This window comes from Babylonia areolata, chromosome 23 (genome assembly GCF_041734735.1).
Source record: "Babylonia areolata isolate BAREFJ2019XMU chromosome 23, ASM4173473v1, whole genome shotgun sequence".
Classification (NCBI taxonomy): domain Eukaryota; kingdom Metazoa; phylum Mollusca; class Gastropoda; order Neogastropoda; family Buccinidae; genus Babylonia; species Babylonia areolata.
Genome location: NC_134898.1, coordinates 50,604,933 through 50,628,734, shown reverse-complemented (window position 1 = coordinate 50,628,734; position 23,802 = coordinate 50,604,933). Strand labels below are relative to the sequence as shown.

At 38.2% G+C, this 23,802-nt stretch overlaps 1 protein-coding gene across 17 annotated transcripts in view; it reads left to right on the top strand.

Moving 5' to 3' along the window:
• LOC143298341 (androglobin-like) overlaps positions 1-23,802 on the top strand; it is a 225,790-nt gene that overhangs the window by 174,625 nt on the left and 27,363 nt on the right. For 9 of the 17 annotated variants that reach the window (XM_076611201.1, XM_076611198.1, XM_076611207.1 and 6 more), the window contains 5 exons: positions 1,901-1,939; positions 14,061-14,111; positions 15,351-15,380; positions 18,284-18,316; positions 23,272-23,314. In XM_076611201.1, coding sequence (XP_076467316.1) covers positions 1,901-1,939; positions 14,061-14,111; positions 15,351-15,380; positions 18,284-18,316; positions 23,272-23,314 — 196 coding nt within the window. The remainder of the gene's footprint in view (positions 1-1,900; positions 1,940-14,060; positions 14,112-15,350; positions 15,381-18,283; positions 18,317-23,271; positions 23,315-23,802) is intronic. The other 8 variants (XM_076611200.1, XM_076611206.1, XM_076611203.1 and 5 more) reach the window with 8 other exon arrangements.

Here is a 23,802-nt window from a genome sequence, read left to right as displayed (position 1 = left end):
TCTCTCCCTCTCTGTCTCTGTCCCCTGGCTGTAGAACTCAGTCACTCATCTCTTCACTGGAATCACTTCTCTGTCTTCACTTTCCTCTCTTGCTGTCTCCCCTCTCTCTCTGTCCCCTGGCTGTAGAACCCAGTCACTCATCTCTTCACTGGCATCACTTCTCTGTCTTCACTTTCCTCTCTTCCTGTCTCTCCTTTCTGTCTCTGTCCCCTGGCTGTAGAACTCAGTCACTCATCTCTTCACTGGCATCACTTCTCTGTCTTCACTTTCCTCTCTTGCTGTCTCTGTCTCTCCCTCTCTGTCTCTGTCCCCTGGCTGTAGAACTCAGTCACTCATCTCTTCACTGGCATCACTTCTCTGTCTTCACTTTCCTCTCTTGCTGTCTCCCCTCTCTCTCTGTCCCCTGGCTGTAGAACTCAGTCACTCATCTCTTCACTGCCATCACTTCTCTGTCTTCACTTTCCTCTCTTGCTGTCTCCCCTCTCTCTCTGTCCCCTGGCTGTAGAACTCAGTCACTCATCTCTTCACTGGCATCACTTCTCTGTCTTCACTTTCCTCTCTTGCTGTCTCTCCTCTGTCTCTGTCTCTGTCCCCTGGCTGTAGAACTCAGTCACTCATCTCTTCACTGGCATCACTTCTCTGTCTTCACTTTCCTCTCTTGCTGTCTCCCCTCTCTCTCTGTCCCCTGGCTGTAGAACCCAGTCACTCATCTCTTCACTGGCATCACTTCTCTGTCTTCACTTTCCTCTCTTGCTGTCTCTCCTTTCTGTCTCTGTCCCCTGGCTGTAGAACTCAGTCACTCATCTCTTCACTGGCATCACTTCTCTGTCTTCACTTTCCTCTCTTGCTGTCTCTCCTTCTTTGTCTCTGTCCCCTGGCTGTAGAACTCAGTCACTCATCTCTTCACTGGCATCACTTCTCTGTCTTCACTTTCCTCTCTTGCTGTCTCTCCTTTCTGTCTCTGTCCCCTGGCTGTAGAACTCAGTCACTCATCTCTTCACTGGCATCACTTCTCTGTCTTCACTTTCCTCTCTTGCTGTCTCTCCTTTCTGTCTCTGTCCCCTGGCTGTAGAACTCAGTCACTCATCTCTTTACTGGCATCACTTCTCTGTCTTCACTTTCCTCTCTTGCTGTCTCTCCTTTCTGTCTCTGTCCCCTGGCTGTAGAACTCAGTCACTCATCTCTTCACTGGCATCACTTCTCTGTCTTCACTTTCCTCTCTTGCTGTCTCTCCCTCTCTGTCTGTCCCCTGGCTGTAGAACTCAGTCACTCATCTCTTCACTGGCATCACTTCTCTGTCTTCACTTTCCTCTCTTGCTGTCTCTCCTCTGTCTCTCTCTCTGTCCCCTGGCTGTAGAACTCAGTCACTCATCTCTTCACTGGCATCACTTCTCTGTCTTCACTTTCCTCTCTTGCTGTCTCTCCTCTGTCTCTGTCTCTGTCCCCTGGCTGTAGAACTCAGTCACTCATCTCTTCACTGGCATCACTTCTCTGTCTCTTTCATGGAGGCTTGATGGTTTCTGTCATTGTCTGTCAGCGTGTGTATCATACTAATCTGTCTTACCACCACCTGGTTTGGGGTTTTATGAATGCACACTTGTACATGCATGCACTGCGCGCAGGTGCACATGCACAGACATACAGACATGTGAACAACACACACACACACACACACACACACATGCACTCGTGCACACACACACACACACACACACACACAGAGACACACACACACTCACACACACACATGCACTCGTGCACACACACACACACACACACACACACACACACACACAGAACCTTTTCATTCTTTCCTCAAATGACGGCGCAACATAAAACCAGTCCCGTAGCAGGTGGGATTTCAAGGTGAAATCTGACTCTATTCTGCTCACCTTTTCAGACACTAGCGGCAGCGAAATCACCCCTGAGACCTCTAAACGTCAGTTATTGGTTCCTTTTTTTTTTTTTCTTTTTTTTTTTGGCAGTTATGTTTCTTCACCCGTGTGCTCACTCCCATTAGTGGCTTGGAGAGATGATAACGTTCTGGTTAGCTGAGAGAGAAACCAATGCTAACAGCCGTTTTGTTTGCGATTGTGTGTTGGCTGGTTTTAGATGTACACGTATCATATGTTTGTGTGCCTTCATTTTTCAGTTGTGGTGATTGTATTTGAGAAGGTGTTGAGCTTCTTGCTTTTGGGTGCTAGAGATTAGCAGCTGGCCTTTTTGTTGTTTGTTTGTTTTTTTGTTGTTTTTTAATGCCTGTTCAACAGTTGTTTTTTTTGTTTTTTTTCTTAACCTGTGATGTAAGCAAGAATACTAACTCGATTAAAGCTTTATGTTTGTGTGTGTTTGTGTTTGGTTTATTTGGTTGTCCTGAATTTTTTTAATTTAATTTTTTTTTTTTTTTACTACCTGTTCTGTTGTTGTTGTTGTTTTTGTCTTTTTGTCTTTGCTTTTTTTGTTTTGTTTTATTTTTCAGAATCACCAGATTCATTGTTAAATGTACAAAATGCTCTTGGTATGTTTGCAACCACATGCCAGACAAAAACCAAGCTCTTGTCTATGCTGTCATCGAAACGAAGTTGGTTGATGATTCTAGAACTGAAACTAGATTTAATGGAACAGTTTGCTGTTGAGTTGCGTGTTTGTATTTGAGTTGAGCACATCAGTGTACAGTGAAAGAGACAAAGGATGTGTGCATGCTTTAATCAGGGTTTGCTGCATGACTTCACAGCATGGATCTTGGTACTGATAGTATCCGGGAGTTTCTTATTAAGTAGGCTGTCCTGTTATTCTACATCCTAGGGTCACCAAATTGATATGTAAGTGTGTATGAACTACAATTATTTTATTTTAAAAAAAAAAGAGAAAAAATGAACCAGCATGCATACACAGTGACACTATGATAGTGTTTGCATGGGTGCACGTCTGTGTGTGTATGTGTGTGTGTGTGCTTTTGACTAAATTATAGTCAGTTTTGAATGTTGCACGTAATTGAGTGACAGGAAAATAGTTTGTGTGTGTGCGCTTAAGACTTAATTACATTCATTCAGATGAAACGATAAACCTAGGTCCCTTGTTCCAGTGTGCACTTAGCGCACATATAAGAACCTTGGGAAACTTTGGTTGTCCCTGGCAAAAATTCTGCAGGAAAAAAAAGAAACCCACTTTGATGGTAAAAGAAATACACTCACAAACAGAAAAAAGAAAAGAAAAAGAAAATATGGGTGATGCTGCACTGTGACAACACTCCTCACCCCCCCCCCCCCCCCCCCCACACACACACACACACACCCAGTCACCACCACCACCACACACCCACCACACACCCACACACACACACACCCCAAGTCACCACCACTACCACACTTCCACCACACACCCACACACACACGCCCCTTTCTTCACAACACACAATTGAGATAGCTGTCATGTTAAATCACTTCTGAACATTATGAGTGCAGTCTTGTGTTGTAGTTGTTACAAGTCTTCAAACGCCGTGTTTGTGGAGAAAACTGTCGTTCTGTAGAATGGGTCACTCCCAGATAGTTCAGGCCCCGATGTAGGGAGTGTGACATAGCTTTCACACACACACACACACACACACACACACACACAGTGCTAAGGTACAGGTCTAAATAGAGCTCTCAGCAAACTGAATGAAATTGCAGTGCTTCATCATATTGTGCTGTTTTGTTTCTGTGTTGTAGAGCTGCCACCTTCTGAGCTGAGTTTGCTCTTTGTAGATGCTTTATTATCATCTTTTTGTATTATCTTTTTTATCGCAGGATTCATATCAATTAAAAATTTTTTTTTAAGACTTTGTGAAGAATAACATGCCTTTTCTAAGTCCATAAAAGTCCCAGGTTCGTAAAAGGTTTTTTTGACGGGCGCAATAGCCGAGTGGTTAAAGCATTGGACTTTCAATCTGAGGGTCCCGGGTTCGAATCACGGTGACGGCGCCTGGTGGGTAAAGGGTGGAGATTTTTACGATCTCCCAGGTCAGCATAAGTGCAGACCTGCCAGTGCCTGAACCCCCTTCGTGTGTATATGCAAGCAAAAGATCAAATACGCACGTTAAAGATCCTGTAATCCATGTCAGCGTTCGGTGGGTTATGGAAACAAGAACATACCCAGCATGCACACCCCCGAAAACGGAGTATGGCTGCCTACATGGTAGGGTAAAAACGGTCATACACGTAAAAGCCCACTTGTGTGCATACGAGTGAACGCAGAAGAAGAAGAAGTAAAAGGTTTTGATTCTGACAGTTATTTCACTGATGCGCTTTGTATCAGTGATAAAACACAGTTGCTGCTGAATGTTCCACCTGAATTTTGGATTCCAAGTAGAATAATGATTTACTGGGGGAAAAAACAAACAAACAAAATCATGAAAGAATCTTTGCAACTGATAATGGCAATGCTAAAAATGTCATGCAGATTCATGATGTTGAAAATCTTGGATCTTTGGTGGGTTTTTTTGTTGTTTTTTTGAAAGAGGTTTTGAAATTTTCTCTTTTTTTATTTTTTATTTTTTATTTTAGAAAACTTTGTGATTAAAATGCTGTTTGAACCCAGTAACTGTAGTTTGTCTGTCTGTCTTTGTGTCAGTCAGCCATTAGCTTATGTGGTACATATGGTCATGTCTTTCAGAAAGTGCCGTTCATCAGCATGAGTCCATCAAACGTTGGTTACAATCTTTTCTTTTTTTTTTCTTCTTTTTTTCTTTAAAAAAAAAATCTTTTTCTTCTTTTCTTTTTGGTTACATGTTTTGTTTTCACTCTCGGTTACCATTTTTCTTCCGTTCCCAACTTCTTTTGTAACATTTTGAAAATCTCCCTTTAGATTTTTTTGTTTTTTTCTTTTCTTTTAAGTTCATTTTCTAATTTTTTTTCTTCTTCTTGGTTACCATTTTCTTCCATTTTCATCTTCTCATGTAACATTTTGAAATTCTCTGTTTGGATTTTTTTTCTCTTTTTTTTTTTCCTTCTTCTTTTCTTTTTAATTGCCTATGTTCTTGGTTCACCATTTCCATCCCTCTCCACCTTATCTTCTTACATTAAAAAAGAAATCTTTTTGGATAATTTTTTTTGTAATTGTTATTTTTGGATGATTTTTTTGTTTTTTGTTTTTTGTCTTCACTTGTCAGTGGTTGCTTTTTTTCATTCTTTTTTCTTTTTTTTCTTTTTTTTCTTTTGTCTTCTTATTAGTGACATTTTCTTGTTCCAATTTTTTGTTGTTATTTTCTTGATGGTTTCATTGTTGTTGTTGTTGTTGTCATTCCTCTTCATGTGTTCAGGAAATTAACTTTTTTTCTTCTCTTTGCTGTCGTCATTCCTCTTCATGTGTTCAGGAAATTAACTTTTTTTCTTCTCTTTGCTGTCGTCGTCATTCCTCTTCATGTGTTCAGGAAATTAACTTTTTTCTTCTCTTTGCTGTCATCATTCCTCTTCATGTGTTCAGGAAATTAACTTTTTTTCTTCTCTTTGCTGTCGATTTTTAGTAGGAGTTTTATCATTTTTTTTCTGCTCTTGTATGGTTTTTTTATGTGTTTTTTTTTTGTTTTATTGTCCTGTTCTTTTTGTTGTTGTTGTTGTTGTTGTTGTTGTATCGTTCTGTCTGTTGTTGTTGTTGTTGTTGTTGTATCATTCTGTCTGTTGTTGTTGTTGTTGTTGTTGTATCGTTCTGTCTGTTGTTGTTGTTGTTGTTGTTGTATCGTTCTGTCTGTTGTTTTTGTTGTTGTTGTTGTTGTTGTTGTATCGTTCTGTCTGTTGTTGTTGTTGTTGTTGTATCGTTCTGTCTGTTGTTGTTGTTGTTGTTGTATCGTTCTGTCTGTTGTTTTTGTTGTTGTATCGTTCTGTCTGTTGTTGTTGTTGTTGTTGTTGTTGTATCGTTCTGTCTGTTGTTGTTGTTGTTGTTGTTGTTGTTGTATCGTTCTGTCTGTTGTTGTTGTTGTTGTTGTATCGTTCTGTCTGTTGTTGTTGTTGTTGTATCGTTCTGTCTGTTGTTGTTGTTGTTGTTGTTGTTGTATCGTTCTGTCTGTTGTTGTTGTTGTTGTTGTTGTTGTATCGTTCTGTCTGTTGTTGTTGTTGTTGTTGTATCGTTCTGTCTGTTGTTGTTGTTGTTGTATCGTTCTGTCTGTTGTTGTTATTGTTGTATCGTTCTGTCTGTTGTTGTTGTTGTTGTTGTATCGTTCTGTCTGTTGTTGTTGTTGTTGTTGTTGTATCGTTCTGTCTGTTGTTGTTGTTGTTGTTGTATCGTTCTGTCTGTTGTTGTTGTTGTTGTTGTTGTATCGTTCTGTCTGTTGTTGTTGTTGTTGTTGTATCGTTCTGTCTGTTGTTGTTGTTGTTGTATCGTTCTGTCTGTTGTTTTTGTTGTTTTTGTTGTTGTTGTATCGTTCTGTCTGTTGTTGTTGTTGTTGTTGTATCGTTCTGTCTGTTGTTGTTGTTGTTGTTGTTGTTGTTGTATCGTTCTGTCTGTTGTTGTTGTTGTTGTATCGTTCTGTCTGTTGTTTTTGTTGTTTTTGTTGTTGTTGTATCGTTCTGTCTGTTGTTGTTGTTGTTGTTGTATCGTTCTGTCTGTTGTTGTTGTTGTTGTTGTATCGTTCTGTCTGTTGTTGTTGTTGTTGTTGTATCGTTCTGTCTGTTGTTGTTGTTGTTGTTGTTGTTGTATCGTTCTGTCTGTTGTTGTTGTTGTTGTTGTTGTATCGTTCTGTCTGTTGTTGTTGTTGTTGTTGTATCGTTCTGTCTGTTGTTTTTGTTGTTGTTGTTGTTGTTGTATCGTTCTGTCTGTTGTTGTTGTTGTATCGTTCTGTCTGTTGTTGTTGTTGTTGTTGTATCGTTCTGTCTGTTGTTTTTGTTGTTGTTGTTGTATCGTTCTGTCTGTTGTTGTTGTTGTTGTTGTTGTTGTATCGTTCTGTCTGTTGTTGTTGTTGTTGTTGTTGTATCGTTCTGTCTGTTGTTGTTGTTGTTGTTGTTGTTGTATCGTTCTGTCTGTTGTTGTTGTTGTTGTTGTATCGTTCTGTCTGTTGTTGTTGTTGTTGTTGTTGTATCGTTCTGTCTGTTGTTGTTGTTGTTGTTGTTGTATCGTTCTGTCTGTTGTTGTTGTTGTTGTTGTTGTTGTATCGTTCTGTCTGTTGTTGTTGTTGTTGTTGTTGTATCGTTCTGTCTGTTGTTGTTGTTGTTGTTGTTGTATCGTTCTGTCTGTTGTTGTTGTTGTTGTTGTTGTATCGTTCTGTCTGTTGTTGTTGTTGTTGTTGTTGTATCGTTCTGTCTGTTGTTGTTGTTGTTGTTGTTGTTGTATCGTTCTGTCTGTTGTTGTTGTTGTTGTTGTTGTTGTATCGTTCTGTCTGTTGTTGTTGTTGTTGTTGTTGTATCGTTCTGTCTGTTGTTGTTGTTGTTGTTGTATCGTTCTGTCTGTTGTTGTTGTTGTTGTTGTTGTATCGTTCTGTCTGTTGTTGTTGTTGTTGTTGTATCGTTCTGTCTGTTGTTGTTGTTGTTGTTGTTGTATCGTTCTGTCTGTTGTTGTTGTTGTTGTTGTTGTATCGTTCTGTCTGTTGTTGTTGTTGTTGTTGTATCGTTCTGTCTGTTGTTGTTGTTGTTGTTGTTGTATCGTTCTGTCTGTTGTTGTTGTTGTTGTTGTATCGTTCTGTCTGTTGTTGTTGTTGTTGTTGTTGTATCGTTCTGTCTGTTGTTGTTGTTGTTGTTGTTGTATCGTTCTGTCTGTTGTTGTTGTTGTTGTTGTATCGTTCTGTCTGTTTTTGTTGTTGTTGTATCGTTCTGTCTGTTGTTGTTGTTGTTGTTGTTGTATCGTTCTGTCTGTTGTTGTTGTTGTTGTTGTATCGTTCTGTCTGTTGTTGTTGTTGTTGTATCGTTCTGTCTGTTGTTGTTGTTGTTGTTGTATCGTTCTGTCTGTTGTTGTTGTTGTTGTTGTTGTATCGTTCTGTCTGTTGTTTTTGTTGTTGTTGTTGTATCGTTCTGTCTGTTGTTGTTGTTGTTGTTGTATCGTTCTGTCTGTTGTTTTTGTTGTTTTTGTTGTTGTATCGTTCTGTCTGTTGTTGTTGTTGTTGTTGTATCGTTCTGTCTGTTGTTGTTGTTGTTGTTGTTGTATCGTTCTGTCTGTTGTTGTTGTTGTTGTTGTATCGTTCTGTCTGTTGTTGTTGTTGTTGTTGTTGTTGTTGTATCGTTCTGTCTGTTGTTGTTGTTGTTGTTGTTGTATCGTTCTGTCTGTTGTTGTTGTTGTTGTTGTATCGTTCTGTCTGTTGTTGTTGTTGTTGTTGTATCGTTCTGTCTGTTGTTGTTGTTGTTGTTGTTGTATCGTTCTGTCTGTTGTTGTTGTTGTTGTTGTATCGTTCTGTCTGTTGTTGTTGTTGTTGTATCGTTCTGTCTGTTGTTGTTGTTGTTGTTGTTGTTGTATCGTTCTGTCTGTTGTTGTTGTTGTTGTATCGTTCTGTCTGTTGTTGTTGTTGTTGTTGTATCGTTCTGTCTGTTGTTGTTGTTGTTGTTGTATCGTTCTGTCTGTTGTTGTTGTTGTATCGTTCTGTCTGTTGTTGTTGTTGTTGTTGTATCGTTCTGTCTGTTGTTGTTGTTGTTGTTGTTGTTGTATCGTTCTGTCTGTTGTTGTTGTTGTTGTATCGTTCTGTCTGTTGTTGTTATTGTTGTATCGTTCTGTCTGTTGTTGTTGTTGTTGTTGTATCGTTCTGTCTGTTGTTGTTGTTGTTGTTGTTGTTGTATCGTTCTGTCTGTTGTTGTTGTTGTTGTATCGTTCTGTCTGTTGTTGTTGTTGTTGTTGTTGTATCGTTCTGTCTGTTGTTGTTGTTGTTGTTGTATCGTTCTGTCTGTTGTTGTTGTTGTTGTTGTTGTTGTTGTATCGTTCTGTCTGTTGTTGTTGTTGTTGTTTTGTATCGTTCTGTCTGTTGTTGTTGTTGTTGTTGTTGTTGTATCGTTCTGTCTGTTGTTGTTGTTGTTGTTGTTGTATCGTTCTGTCTGTTGTTGTTGTTGTTGTTGTTGTATCGTTCTGTCTGTTGTTGTTGTTGTTGTTGTATCGTTCTGTCTGTTGTTGTTGTTGTTGTTGTATCGTTCTGTCTGTTGTTGTTGTTGTTGTTGTATCGTTCTGTCTGTTGTTGTTGTTGTTGTTGTATCGTTCTGTCTGTTGTTGTTGTTGTTGTTGTATCGTTCTGTCTGTTGTTGTTGTTGTTGTTGTATCGTTCTGTCTGTTGTTGTTGTTGTTGTTGTTGTATCGTTCTGTCTGTTGTTGTTGTTGTTGTTGTATCGTTCTGTCTGTTGTTGTTGTTGTTGTTGTTGTTGTATCGTTCTGTCTGTTGTTGTTGTTGTTGTTGTTGTATCGTTCTGTCTGTTGTTGTTGTTGTTGTTGTTGTATCGTTCTGTCTGTTGTTGTTGTTGTTGTTGTATCGTTCTGTCTGTTGTTGTTGTTGTTGTTGTTGTATCGTTCTGTCTGTTGTTGTTGTTGTTGTTGTTGTATCGTTCTGTCTGTTGTTGTTGTTGTTGTTGTATCGTTCTGTCTGTTGTGTTGTTGTTGTTGTTGTATCGTTCTGTCTGTTGTTGTTGTTGTTGTTGTTGTATCGTTCTGTCTGTTGTTGTTGTTGTTGTTGTTGTATCGTTCTGTCTGTTGTTGTTGTTGTTGTTGTATCGTTCTGTCTGTTGTTGTTGTTGTTGTTGTTGTATCGTTCTGTCTGTTGTTGTTGTTGTTGTATCGTTCTGTCTGTTGTTGTTGTTGTTGTTGTTGTTGTATCGTTCTGTCTGTTGTTGTTGTTGTTGTTGTTGTATCGTTCTGTCTGTTGTTGTTGTTGTTGTTGTATCGTTCTGTCTGTTGTTGTTGTTGTTGTATCGTTCTGTCTGTTGTTGTTGTTGTTGTTGTTGTTGTATCGTTCTGTCTGTTGTTGTTGTTGTTGTTGTTGTATCGTTCTGTCTGTTGTTGTTGTTGTTGTTGTATCGTTCTGTCTGTTGTTGTTTTGTTGTTGTTGTTGTATCGTTCTGTCTGTTGTTGTTGTTGTTTTGTTGTTGTATCGTTCTGTCTGTTGTTGTTGTTGTTGTTGTATCGTTCTGTCTGTTGTTGTTGTTGTTGTTGTTGTATCGTTCTGTCTGTTGTTGTTGTTGTTTTTGTTGTTGTATCGTTCTGTCTGTTGTTGTTTTTGTTGTTGTATCGTTCTGTCTGTTGTTGTTGTTGTATCGTTCTGTCTGTTGTTGTTGTTGTTTTTGTTGTTGTATCGTTCTGTCTGTTGTTGTTGTTGTTGTTTTGTTGTTGTATCGTTCTGTCTGTTGTTGTTTTTGTTGTTGTATCGTTCTGTCTGTTGTTGTTGTTGTTGTTGTATCGTTCTGTCTGTTCTTGTTGTTGTTGTTGTATCGTTCTGTCTGTTGTTGTTGTTGTTGTTGTATCGTTCTGTCTGTTCTTCTTGTTGTTGTTGTATCGTTCTGTCTGTTCTTCTTGTTGTTGTTGTATCGTTCTGTCTGTTGTTGCTGTTGTTTTTGTTGTTGTATCGTTCTGTCTGTTGTTGTTGTTGTTGTATCGTTCTGTCTGTTGTTGTTGTTGTTGTTTTTGTTGTTGTATCGTTCTGTCTGTTGTTGCTGTTGTTTTTGTTGTTGTATCGTTCTGTCTGTTGTTGTTGTTGTTGTTGTTGTATCGTTCTGTCTGTTGTTGCTGTTGTTTTTGTTGTTGTATCGTTCTGTCTGTTGTTGTTGTTGTTGTTGTATCGTTCTGTCTGTTGTTGTTGTTGTTGTTGTATCGTTCTGTCTGTTGTTGTTGTTGTTGTTGTTGTATCGTTCTGTCTGTTGTTGTTGTTGTTGTATCGTTCTGTCTGTTGTTGTTGTTGTTGTTTTGGTTAGTTTTTTTTCTTCTGTTTAAAAAAAAAAAATTAAAGACATTCTTGCTGGTTACATTTTTCCCCTGTATCCCTCTTCTTGTTATTCTAGATGGTTACTTTTTCTTGCCTTGGTTACATTAGTTTTCTTTTATAATTTTTCTTTGGTTTTCTTTGTTTTCTTCCTACTGGTAACATTTTCACCTTTAAAAAAAAATTTTTTTAACACTTTTTTTGCCTTCAGTTTTCTTCTTGTGCTATATGTTTTTTTCTTTTTACATTCATTTTCTTATTGTGCTATTTCTGGTACCAATGGAATGTCTTGACAGAGTTGCCATATTTCACTAAGTGTCTAATTTTCTTTCTCTGTTTCTGGGATTCCCTTTTTTGTAGAAAGTGTGTGTGTGTGTGTGTGTGTGTGCATAAGAGTACATGTGCACATACACCTGTTTGTTAAAAGTATACATCTGTGTTTGTGCAAGGTATATGTGCATGGAGACAAATGTGTGTGTGTGCGTGTGTGTGTGTGTGTGTGTGCTTGTGAAAAGTCAAGAAATTTAATCTGTAGAATCTGCAATATCTATGATCACTAATCAATGAAAAGCACACACACACACACACACACACACACACACACACACACACACACACACATGCATTTTTAAGGCAATAAATGAATTGATTATCACACGACACACCTGTAGAATTGCTGTGCTTTCTATGAATCTAGAACTGTGATGTAACTCTTGTATGCATGTGTGTGTGTGTGTGTGTGATTGTAGTTTTTAGTGCACTGTAGTGTGTATGTATCATCCCTGTGGTGTGTTATGTTGTACCCTTCACGTGACTCTGCTTTGGTGATGAGGGTGTTGGTGTTGTGTGTGTGGCCCTCCCAGTAGGCTGCTGTGTGCTTTGGGGAAGTCTGCGTCACGTCTCTTGTGCAGTTTTTCTGGCTTATAGCTGACAGCTGTCAGGCATCTGTTCAGCAGATGTGGTGTATCGTTTATGGATTTGTGCAAATGCTCTTAACTGAACTGAGTAACTGAACTGAACTGAACTGAACTGAACTGAACTGTCTCTGTCTCTAATAGTTCAGTGATTCTAGGCATCATGGCATTCAGATGACTACTGATGTTCTGATATGATAGGAAGGGCAAAAAAACAAAACAAAAACAAACCATGTTTGGCAGTGGACTGAAATCACTGTTCAAAAGATAAGGAATATAAAGGCAGAATCCTTTTTCTTTCTTTCTTTCTTCTCTCTCTCTCTCTCTTTTTTTCTCTCAGCATTTGGGAAGTCTCTTAGCTCATTCAGTCCAGTGCCCTGCACATTGCTCTGGTAACAAAGATCATCTCATTAAAACAGTTTTCACGTGCCTACATATGTTCATTAAAACAGTTTTCACATGCCTACATATGTTCATTAAAACAGTTTTCACGTGCCTACATATGTTCATTAAAACAGTTTTCACGTGCCTACATATGTTCATTAAAACAGTTTTCACGTGCCTACATATGTTCATTAAAACAGTTTTCACGTGCCTACATATGTTCATTAAAACAGTTTTCACGTCCCTACATATGTTCATTAAAACAGTTTTCACGTGCCTACATATGTTCATTAAAACAGTTTTCACGTCCCTACATGTGCATAAACCGCAGAGAAAGGGAACTCACTTCCACAGTATTTCCAGATGTGTCCACACATAATTTAGCAGGGTTTTTTTTTGTTGTTGTTTTTTCCAAATCAATATGGCATGGAAGCCTGCTGAGGCTGTCAACTTGCCGGGTTGAGTGGGTTAATGTCTCCTTTTAACTCTTTCCATACGAACGGTGAAAGAGACGACGTTAACAGCGTTTCACCCCAATCACCATCATCAAAATATTGCTAGCGGAAGGCTCTTATACTGAAGAGGTGAATGTTGACAAAGAATACCACAATTCTGATGATGGAAGCTAAAGGTTGGGTCATTCAGACACCCACTGGACATACGAGGGGTCTGTGTAGAGGAGTAGAGAGGACTGGCCGTACTGAGTGAGTTAAGTCCAATTCAAGTGTGCATGTGCTGATTTTGGTGAACTTATGTACCGTAGTTTGTTTATTGCCTTCTCACTCGCTGTTTCTCTCTCTCTCTCTTATTTTGTGTTTTCTTTTTATTGACAGCTGTGTATTTCATGTGTATGTGTTCTGAATAGCTGTCCACTGCAATACTTATTAATATTTTGTAGCTATACATATATTGTATCCTTTTTCTTACAATGAAGTCTGAGTTAACAGCTGTAACATCTATTCTGTGGACATTGAAATGTATGTGTGTGTGTGTCTATATATATAGGTACAGTAATATATTTGAACCTATCAGAACATATATCAGTAAGAGTTTGGTGTTTTTTGTTGTTTTGTTTTCAGTTTTTACATTTTGATACAGTGTTTCCTTGCCAACAACAAAGACAGACAAAGAGATGAACCTATCATGACTGTTGTGAAAGGTCCCATTCTTAGGAAGATATGGCAAATGCAGAATGTTGAAATGTTTGTTGTATTTTAGGCATGTTTGTGTTTCAAGGCTTCTTGATCGTGGTGGATTGATTTGTTTTGTTTTTCTGTTGTTGATGGTTTCATTGCTTTTTCTGTTGCGAGGTTTTAGACTTTTTCCTTTAAGTTTTAAGACTTGATTCACTTTTTATGCACAAATCTGTACCCTTCATGTACAAATGATTATCATAAGGAGGAAAAGGATTTACTTGTGTGTGTGTGTGTGTGTGTGGATGTGTGTGTGTGTGTGTGTGTGTGTGTGTGTTTGATTCTGTATGCATGTGTGTATGTACATGTGTGTGAGAGGTGTGTGTGTGTGTGTGGATGTGTGTGTGTGTGTGTGTGTGTGTTTGATTCTGTATGCATGTGCGTATGTACATGTGTGTGAGGGGTGTGTGTTTGTGTGTATATGTACATGCGTGCATGAGTGTCTTGTTTTTACACACTTCTTCATAGAAAGTAGGAGGAGGGTTTGAAAACTCCCTTTTTTAGACCTTGCACTTGCCAGTCATTTTGTGATCAAGTTTTGGATGTAGTCATGGTCTGTTGAGCTTTATTGTGTGATGCCGAAGTAAGTAAGCACAGTGAAGCCACTGTATGTATGTATGTATGTATGTATGTATCCCTTGCCACATGTGTGTGTTGACTGTTTCGCCCCATCCGTTCTGCATGTGTTTTGCTTACCGTTTTTGTTTTTGCTGCACACAGCCACCGGCTCGGCGAGCGCCCGAGGGTCAGCCAAGCCCGGCAATAAGAAACGTGAGTTGGCTTCGGCTCTGTTTGGCTAGGGGCATACCTAGAGCACGTTAAGACTGCTGATAGAAAAGAACGAGTGCAGATAAAATGGAGAATTTGGTGTTATGTACTGTACCATGTCAAACTGATTCAGGGGAGAGAGGGGTGTAGGGTGGGGGTGGGGGAGGGGGCTAGGGGTGGAGGGAGACCAGCTCTTGGCATGGCAGATGACCCCTGCTGTTTAGAGAAAGGGAAGTCTGAGTGGGCTTTTTTTTTGTTTGTTTTTTTGTTACTTGTTGTTGTGTTACTGTTAGCCTGTGCATTGTTTCTGGGATGTAGAGGGTTGTTGCTGACTAAAATCTTTGTGAAAATTGGTGGACAGAAAAAAATAGATGAAAGAATGTAAAAAAAAAATGCAATAAGATTTATAAGAAAAAAAATAAACAACTGAAGAGGAAGGGAGAAAATTGTGTGTGTGTGTGTGTGTGTGTGTGTGTGTTAGATTTGCTTATACTGTTTTATTTTGCCATGTGTATATTCTGAGAATGCGGAGAAGCACACCACCTTATCACAAGAAACTAAAATGCAAAAAAAGGTTGGATTTGTAATGCTGGTTATAGTGTTTGCCACAACTTTGATGATCAACGAATATCAGTTCTCTTGAAGTAAGTCTTGAGCAGCATTATTAAAACTTTCAATAGAGCAGAATAGAATATGTCTGTGTTACCAAGTAGAATGGGGTCACCAGGAATGTTGGCGTTGGTTGGGGGTATGGGGGGATCATACATATAAGGTACAGACAGGAATTGGAAATCATACACAAACACATATACAGAAGGAATTTAGACATATATGCAAGTACATGTAAGAGCTTGTTCATGTACATGTTGAAACACACACACACACACACACACACACACACAGATTGTACCAACACGTACACTCTTCTTGAATATACGCCACACTTTGCGCATTTCATATGGGCAGGTAACTAGGTGTACAGTTAAATGGTTGCACAATTTAATTCTCTGTAATATTGGTACAATATGTCAATATATTTGATGATGAAGGAATCCCAGTTTGCTTGAAATAAGACCTGAGCACCATTGTTTAAAGCACTGAGCAATATCGTTTATAAAGCACTGAGCAGCATTGTTTAAAGCACTCAAACTACCCTATGTGCCTGCTGCACCGTGTGTGTGTGTGTGTGTGTGTCTGATGGCAACTTACCCTGGCCGATTGTGTCTGGTTTTGCTTACACAGATCCTGGAGAGAATAAGAATACTGCTCCAAGTATGTTGCACTTTTTGCCCCCAGGTTTTTGTTTGTTGTTGTTGTTGATCCTCCTCATGTGTACTCCTCCCCTTGTAACGCAGTATGCATGGCTCTTGGTTTTTGTTTTATTATTTTTTTTTTATGTGTTATTTTTTCGTTGTCCTTTGGGAACCAGATCCCTCAGTACTAAAACTTTTCTTCCTCTCCAGCTGACTTTTGTTGTTGTTTTATTTTGTTCCATCTTCTTGCCTGTGGAGATGAGTGGTTGGTTTGTATCGTTCATCGTGCTAACGTTTTTTGTTGTTTTTTTGTGTGTGTGTGTGTTTGTGTTTTAGGGTTGTTTTGTTGTTGTTGTTGTTGTTGACATGAAGGCATGTACCACCTGGTCAGTTGTTCGGATAAATCAGTTAATCTCCATTCACACACACACACACACACACACACACACACACACACACACACACACACACACTCACTCTCACCACCTGTCCATCCACTCCACCCCCTCCCTGTACCCAGCCTGTAATCATTCAATCAATCAATCAATCATTCAATCATTCATTCAGTCCGTTCAGTTAGTCAGCTGATCAGTCAGTCACCATCCATCCATCCACACAACCATATCCACACTCTAATTTGAGAAGATAAAAGTTATTCTTATCTTATCTTACCACCAGCCAAAATACATGCGTGCATGTGCCTATTCATCCATGCTTCAATGAAGTATGTTGACCTGCATCAGCTAATCATTTGATCCAGTCATCTCTACCAGTCATTCCACCTTCCCGAGTACCCCTAACCCCCGGCTGTTCCATAATAAAGAAGTGTGCATATTTTTTAATACAATTTTTCCAAACAGCGTTTCGAAAAATTCATTTGCTAGTTTCAGTCTTTGTTTTATTTTGATGGAACCAACAATAAAGGGAAGTAACTTTTTAAATTTACAAGATGCACAGTGTTGAGTCAGTCCTGCCTGTGCTACCAATTCAGCTCGCAAACAGGTAAAAAAACACAAAAAAAACAAAAAGAGGTACATACATAGAAACAAACCCAGACACTTCATCAAAAAAGGAAGTTCTGGGCTGGTCCCTAGACTGATCATTTGACATGTGCATACAGCAGTAATGACGGGAGGAGGGGGGGGTGGGGGGGGGATTTGTTGTTTAATCCTTTCCTCACCTAGCCTCAGTTCTGTCATTTATTTTGTGTACAATTTAAAGTCAACAAGGTATTCTTTATAGATGCTAAGTGATTGGGAGAATAGTGTCCCAGAATAATGCTTGTTCAGTTTCTGTGATTGGCAGTTCTTATCTTGTTTTTTTGTTTGTTTTTTTGTTGTTGGTTTGTTGCTTGTCTGCCCCTCTGTTTATTTGTCCTTCTGTCTCTCTGTCTTTAACCTGCGCCGAAATCCGGTTGTTGTTTTTTTTGTGTGTGTGTTTTTTTTTAATGATTGCCATTATTAGAACCATTCATTTGGTATTCTCTTGTTAACATTAAAAATATATATCATTATTATAATTATTTCTGTTCTCATTATTATCAACTTTTGCATGTATCTTGACATCTTTGCACATTAAGAATTTTACATCTGCTAAAACCAATCACACAATGTATCCTGACTCTTCCCTGAGTCCATTTTTTGTTTTGTATTTTTGTTTTCTTTTGTGGTTAACTGTCTCAGAATCACTGCATGAAAATTTGGAATTTGTATCAGTAAAAAGTGGAGTCAGTTACAAATTTTCCTCCGCTTACTCTTTTGTTTTTGTTTTATTATATGTTTTTTTTGTGTGTGTGTTTTTTTTTTTTTTTTTGGTGGGGGGATGTGGGGGGAGTGTTGGGGGGGGGGGAGTATTTTTGTTGTTGATGTTTTGATTTTTTTGTTTGTTTGTTTTTTTGGGTGGGTTGAGGGACGTCTTTTTCTCTGCATAAGAATGGAAAGTCTGTTGGTATAAACGCTGTGTATCATGAGCTGTGTATTGACAGGGTTGTCACATCATTTGGGGAAAGACAGAAGGAAAGAGAGCAGATGGCCGACAGAAAGGGAAAACAAGAGTCAGCCGTGAAAGAAAGGGAGACAGAGACAAAGAAAGAAAGAACAGCTGAAAGAGGAAGAGAGAGAGCGAGGGGTGGAGGGGAGGGGGGGTGATGGGGGGGGGGGGGGGGGGGGAGAGCAAATCATTCATTCAGATAGACCACTTTGCCTGTTGTGAAAGGGTTGGAACAAATCACTGTAGTTATTCATCTGTGATGTCTTTGATAAGGCAGTGGCTGCTTGATAATAATGACAATAGCACACACACACACACACACACACACACACACACACACACACACACATGTGCATACACAAACACACACACACGCACACACACACACACATACACATACTCATACAGATACACACACATGTGCATGCACACACACACACACACACACACGCACACACACACACACACACACACACGCACACACACACACACACACACATTGTTGTTTTTGTATGTTCCCAGTACTGTATCCAGCAGGCCTGAGAAATACACGTTCCTGCGTCATGGCAGGAGAAGTGTTTGTCACTGGAAGTGGAGTTTAGCCCTCTGTTGGCAAAGAGCCCTGATGGTCAAGCAGTTGAGGGCTTGTGGTCAGGGGTAGGACAAATGCCCATCGCTTTCTTTTCTTTTTTTAGAATGACCCAGGCCTCTTAAATCCAGATACCCTACATCACTTGTCAGCCATTGACTAAGCGGCCTCCTTGTTTTTTCTTCTTTTTTTTTTACCTTAAACGGATGACGGTGCATCGTGCATGGGCGGTGTTGAATTGTTGTATGGTAGCAGTGTTTGTCTTGTTCTGCCATTGCTGTCACCACGTGATCGTGTCATCTATCATTTTTTTTGTTCTTTGTTGTTGTTGTTCCTATCAAAAGCGGCGGAAAAGAATGCAGAGGGTAAAAATCATAGTGCGTATATATCTTGCCTTTTTTTTTTCTTTTTTAATTTCTATTTTGGTTTTTTTTTAAATTTCTGTTAATTCTGCTTCGTATAATGTAATAATGTGCTTCAAACATCCATATTTTTTAACACTTTGAGCACTTTTTGATTTATGCACCTTTTATTTTGTAAGATTGTTATTGTAAAATCATTTTGGATTGCGCTCTTTTTATTTCAAATGGTTTTTCTTATTATAGTGAAATAATTTTTATTTATGCCGTCATTTTTGACTCACATGTGTAAACAAAGTGAGCCTATGTTTTAGCCTATTGTTCAGTAGTGTGTGTGTGTGTGTGTGTGTGTGTGTGTGTGTGGTAAACTTTAACTTTGCCATTTTCTCTAGAAATACTTTGCCTGCCAATACCAAGTTGGGCTTAAACAGAGGAGGGAAAAAAATCTTCACGGTCATACCAATAATAGGTTGTAAGTCTCCCGAATAAAGCCGTGTTTCCAGATCATTCATGGTTTATTTCATTGAGGTTCATTCCGGAATCAGAAAACACTATATAACCACTTCCCACTGAGTTCTTGAACATTGGTTATGTTTGGTAAGAAGACAACATGTCATCATTTTTCTTGTTTGCAATTAAAAGAAAAGAATTACAAATTCTGGACAGAACACATGCAGTGACACTAACTTCACCATTGATGTGTTTACTGCATATAAATATTCTGTAGTGGACACTTAATTAACTGGAATGAACAAACAAGAAAAAATTAATGGATCATTTCTATCAGTTTCAGTCAGCCCATTGTAGACTGGTTTGTGCAGATCTAGAGATCCATGTGTTGCACTGTTCTTGAGGCGATGGCAATGTCTCCTCACTGCTGAGTTAAAAGAATAAAAGATTAACCAAGATATAATATAATACACACACCAAAAAAAACGTGATTTACATGGTGTTGTTATGCCCAATACAATCACATCTATTTATTGCATGAAGAAAAAACAAACCCAAAGCTTAGAACATTAAATTTAGTCAAATGTCAGAGGCACCGCAGGAGTGGGAATAAGTCTGATTGCTTTTGAACTGAACTTGCATGGTTTGATCCGGCTCCCATGCCTTTTTTTTCTTTTCTTTTTTTCTCCCAAGCTAAATATATATATATATATATGACAGAACATGTTTTAACGATTTATAAAAAAAATCTTTTCTTTCATTCTTTTCTTTCTCCCAAACTTGTATATATATATAATACAGAACACTTTTTAACAATCTTTTAATCTTTTTTTTTTTCTCCTCATGAATCCTTTACTGGATAAAGAACGAACTATGAGTGAGTCTAGAAAGTCTTGCTACTCGCCAGTTGGTAGGTTGTTTGTTTAATTAAGGTGAAGAAGAATGTTTTGGGTGTGTTTTCATTTGTTACGTTTTTTCTTCTTCTTCTTTCCTTGTGTTTGTTTTTTTGTTGTTGTTTTGTTGTTGTTGTTTTTTTGTTGTTGTTTTTTTTTTTTCATTTGTTCCGCTTCAGTTGATACTTTTGTCTGAGTATAATTCTTCTGAATGATTATGGCTGCACTCGCATGATGTGCCTTGATCCTTCCCTGTCTCCCAAAATACCCTCCATTTGTTTCCCTTGGTTTTTCTTTCGCTTTTTTTTTAATTTATTTGTTTGTTTCCCACCCCCTGTGTCCACCTTAACCCTTCCCTTTTTTTAAAAATTTGTAGCATTTGTAACATTAACCCTTCCCCTGCCATGCAGTATGAAAATCATTCAGCCATGTTCTTTGGTAGTTGTTTCATTGTTGCCTTTTTTAAAAATTTTAATTTCATTTTTTTTTCTTTTTTTTCTTTTTTTTTAAATGAAGCAAGGGCGTCAGCACAGCTCACGCTGACACCTTGAGTTCATTCTGGAATCGCTTCCCCTTTTGATTATCTTTGCTTGTTCAGTTTTGTTTCATTATGAAGGGTTTTTGGACCCGTGTGTGTGTGTGTGTGTGTGTGGCTATGTGTGTGTGTGTGTGAGTGTGGTTATGTGTGTGTGTGAGTGTGCACATGCATGCGTGTGTGGGTGACAAAAGAAAGAGTGACAATGTAAATCACCCGGTGTTCATTGTTTGTGTTTATCCATAGAGTAAAATGGTTAATACTGGCTTTTTTCTCACAGCAAACTTGTGTGGTATAAGAACCAAACTTTGTTAGAATAGCAGATATACAAATAAGACCTCTTTCTTGGAAAGCACAGTAAAGGGTCAAAGATGAACTTCTTCTTCTTCTTCTTCTTCTTCTTCTTCTTATTATTATTATTATTTGTGAAAAAAAAAATATATATATATATAAAGAAGAAGAAGAAATCAATGGACTTCATGTCTTACATCTGATTTTCATTGATCTTGGTGTAATGAATAAGCCATCAGCAGGCGACTGCATGACCTCCATTAGAGCTCAAGGTCAAGGTTACAACATGGCATATGATAAACGGAAAAGCTTACGGGTACAAAAGAGGAAAGGTCTTGCATAAATTATGAACTTCTTGAGATTTGTGAAATACTGATTGGTCAAAAACCCTAAAGAGAGCAAGGTCATGTTTCAAAGCCACTAATGTTGCATTGTAAGACAGAGTTTGGGTTCTCATCCAGTTCATTTAGACTTGACAGTGTGACTGGTTGTGGCCAAAACATGAACGCTTTCTTAAAAGTCCGTGTTAGAAGTCAAGATCAAGGTCATAACTGTCTCGTCTTAAATGTCCTGCTGCAAGTGATATGATTTACAGTGTCTTTTTTATTCTGTTCTAGAATTCATGTTTTCAGTTATGAGTCGGCAAGAATTTGCCTGTCTCTGTCATTTCTTGATAGAGATGTGTTGGGAGTATGCGTTGTGATTGATGCGTGTGTATTGGTAGCATGTGTCATGATTGATAAATGTTTATCAGGAGACTGTATTGTTATTTATAGTTTTATGTTGGGGAAAATGTGCACTTATTGATATATGTTATTTGAAGAATGTGTCATTATTCATAGATATGTGTAATAAGAGAATGTGTCATTATTGATAATATGTATTGGGAGAATGAGTTGTAACTCATGGGTGTATTTTGAGAGAGTGCATAGCTGCCGAGTGGTGTATTTTCTTTGAGTTAAGTGTCATTGTTACAAGATATTCATGTGAGTCTTTGTGATGACAACATTCAGTGGCATGAACTGTCTGATAAAAATTGTGTGCTGAACATTTTGGAAGGATTTGTGGATGGAGAAATTTAGATTTGTCAAAAGATAGCAAAAAAAGTATATCAGAGCATTTCAAAAGATGGCGAAAAAATTTATATCAGAGCATGTCAAAAGATGGTGAAAAAGTACATCAGAGCATGTCAAAAGATGGTGAAAAAGTACATCAGAGCATTTCAAAAGATGGTGAAAAAGTACATCAGAGCATTTCAAAAGATGGTGAAAAAGTACATCAGAGCATGTCAAAAGATGGTGAAAAAGTACATCAGAACAGCGACTTTTCGGAGTGTTAGTACTTTAAAAAGAAAATGTGTTGATAGGCAGTAAAATCTGCATTATGTAGTTGTTTTTTTTGTTGTTGTTGTTTTTTCTGGCAGAATCAGTGGTTTTGTTCTTGCAGTTTATTCAAGGAGGGAAAGGGGTAGTGATACACACTTTTGTATTGCACAAAACAGATCTATAAAAGTGACCATACTTTAAAGCTGACAGTATATTTTGGAGTTGTATTTATTCGCTATACTAATTTCACACGTTTCAGTTTTTTTAAACTTGCACATGAGCACCATGATTTTTGCACTGAAATGGTTTTCATTTTATCTTGAGCTCCTACAGCCATGTAGTATGCAATGACTAATCCATCCATCATAACGCTGTGCACCAAGGCCTAAACTGAGAGAGTATTGTCAGTGATGTTTGTTTTTCATCCTTCTGTCTCCCTGTTTCTGACTTCACATAGTGTCCTGTCTCTGTCAGTCTCTCTCTTACTGTGCCTCTTCTGTCATCCACTGTCCCTTGTCTCTCCCTGTGTGTGTGTGTGTGTGTGTGTGTGTGTGTGTGTGTGTGCATGTGTGTGTGTGTGTGTGTGTGTGTGTGTGTGTGTGTGTTCATGAGTGCATTTCTGTTTTCTCTCTCTTTTCTTTTCCTGCTTGATAATTTTTTTAAGTTTTTTTTTTCATTATGAAAACGAACAGTCTGTTTTATCCATTAATCTTTGTTGTAAAGCAAGCCAAGAGCACTAATGTTTGCTTTATCCACCAACTTTAGTTGGTATTTTCACACTGACAGCACATCAGCACTAACTTCATTACACACGTCACCTTCGTCTTTTCTCAGCATGTTTTTTTGTATCCGTCTGTTATAGTATAGTGAGCACTGCCAAATTCTGCAGCTTTTTAGATGATGAGAGAGAGACAGACACAGAGAGAGAGATGAAACAGTTTATTATCTTATTATAGGTCTTACTGTGAAAACCTATCTTGTGGACATTGTTAATGCATAAGTTCACAGGATAGTCATCCTGTGCAGAAGAATATGAAGGTTAGTTTCTTGAAAAGTTCTGCTTGATAGATGATTCTTTTGAGTTACATTCTTGCTTTATAAAAGAAACAAGACAATATAGAATTGAGCTCTTTTTTTTAATAGAAAATATTGTTTGCGTGATTGATAAAAAGATACTAATTCAAGAATTTTATTTAGTTATTATTTGTTTTTTTGTTCAACAGAATACAGGTTTGAGCAGTTCTGTGTGTATGTGTGTTTTGTTGTTTCTTGGGGTTTTTTGTGGGGGTTTTTTTTCTTCAAAACAATAGATAATTGTTTGTATGACTGGAAAGGGCGACTGATTTCAGATTTTGTTTATTTTTGAATTGTTGTTGCTTTGTTTAGATTATTTATTTATTTTGTTTCTTTTTTTAATCATCAGTTGTTTCAAAGTAGTTAATTAAGTATTTTTCTCAATAATGTAAATCAATCTTTCAGGTGAGCCCGAGAAAACAGAGAATGTGTGGGCAACGCGTTACATGTAAGTAATGTGACTTCAGGCTCTCTCTGTGTGTGTGTGTGTGTGTGTGTGTGTGTGTGTGTACAGCCATGAGATGATGATGTTGGTAACAGTTGCTGTGAAGAGATGACGATATCTCTGAGATCTTGCTGATGATGAAAGTGCATGTTGTGAGAGTTGTGATAACACATGAAGTTGGTGACAGCTCAGTGGCAGTGGTGACAATTATAATGGCGATTCTGACAATGGTGACACTGACAATATTGACAATGATGATGGTGAAAATATATTGGTGACAGTGCATTGACATGATGACAATGACAGTGGAGACAATGTTGACAATGATGACAGTGGTGACAATGGTGATGCTGACAATATGTTGGTGACAGTGCATTGACATGGTGACAATAACAATGGAGACAATGACAGTTATGACAGTGATGATGGTGACAATATGTTGGTGACAGTGCATTGACATGGTGACAATGACAATGGAGGCAGTGATAATG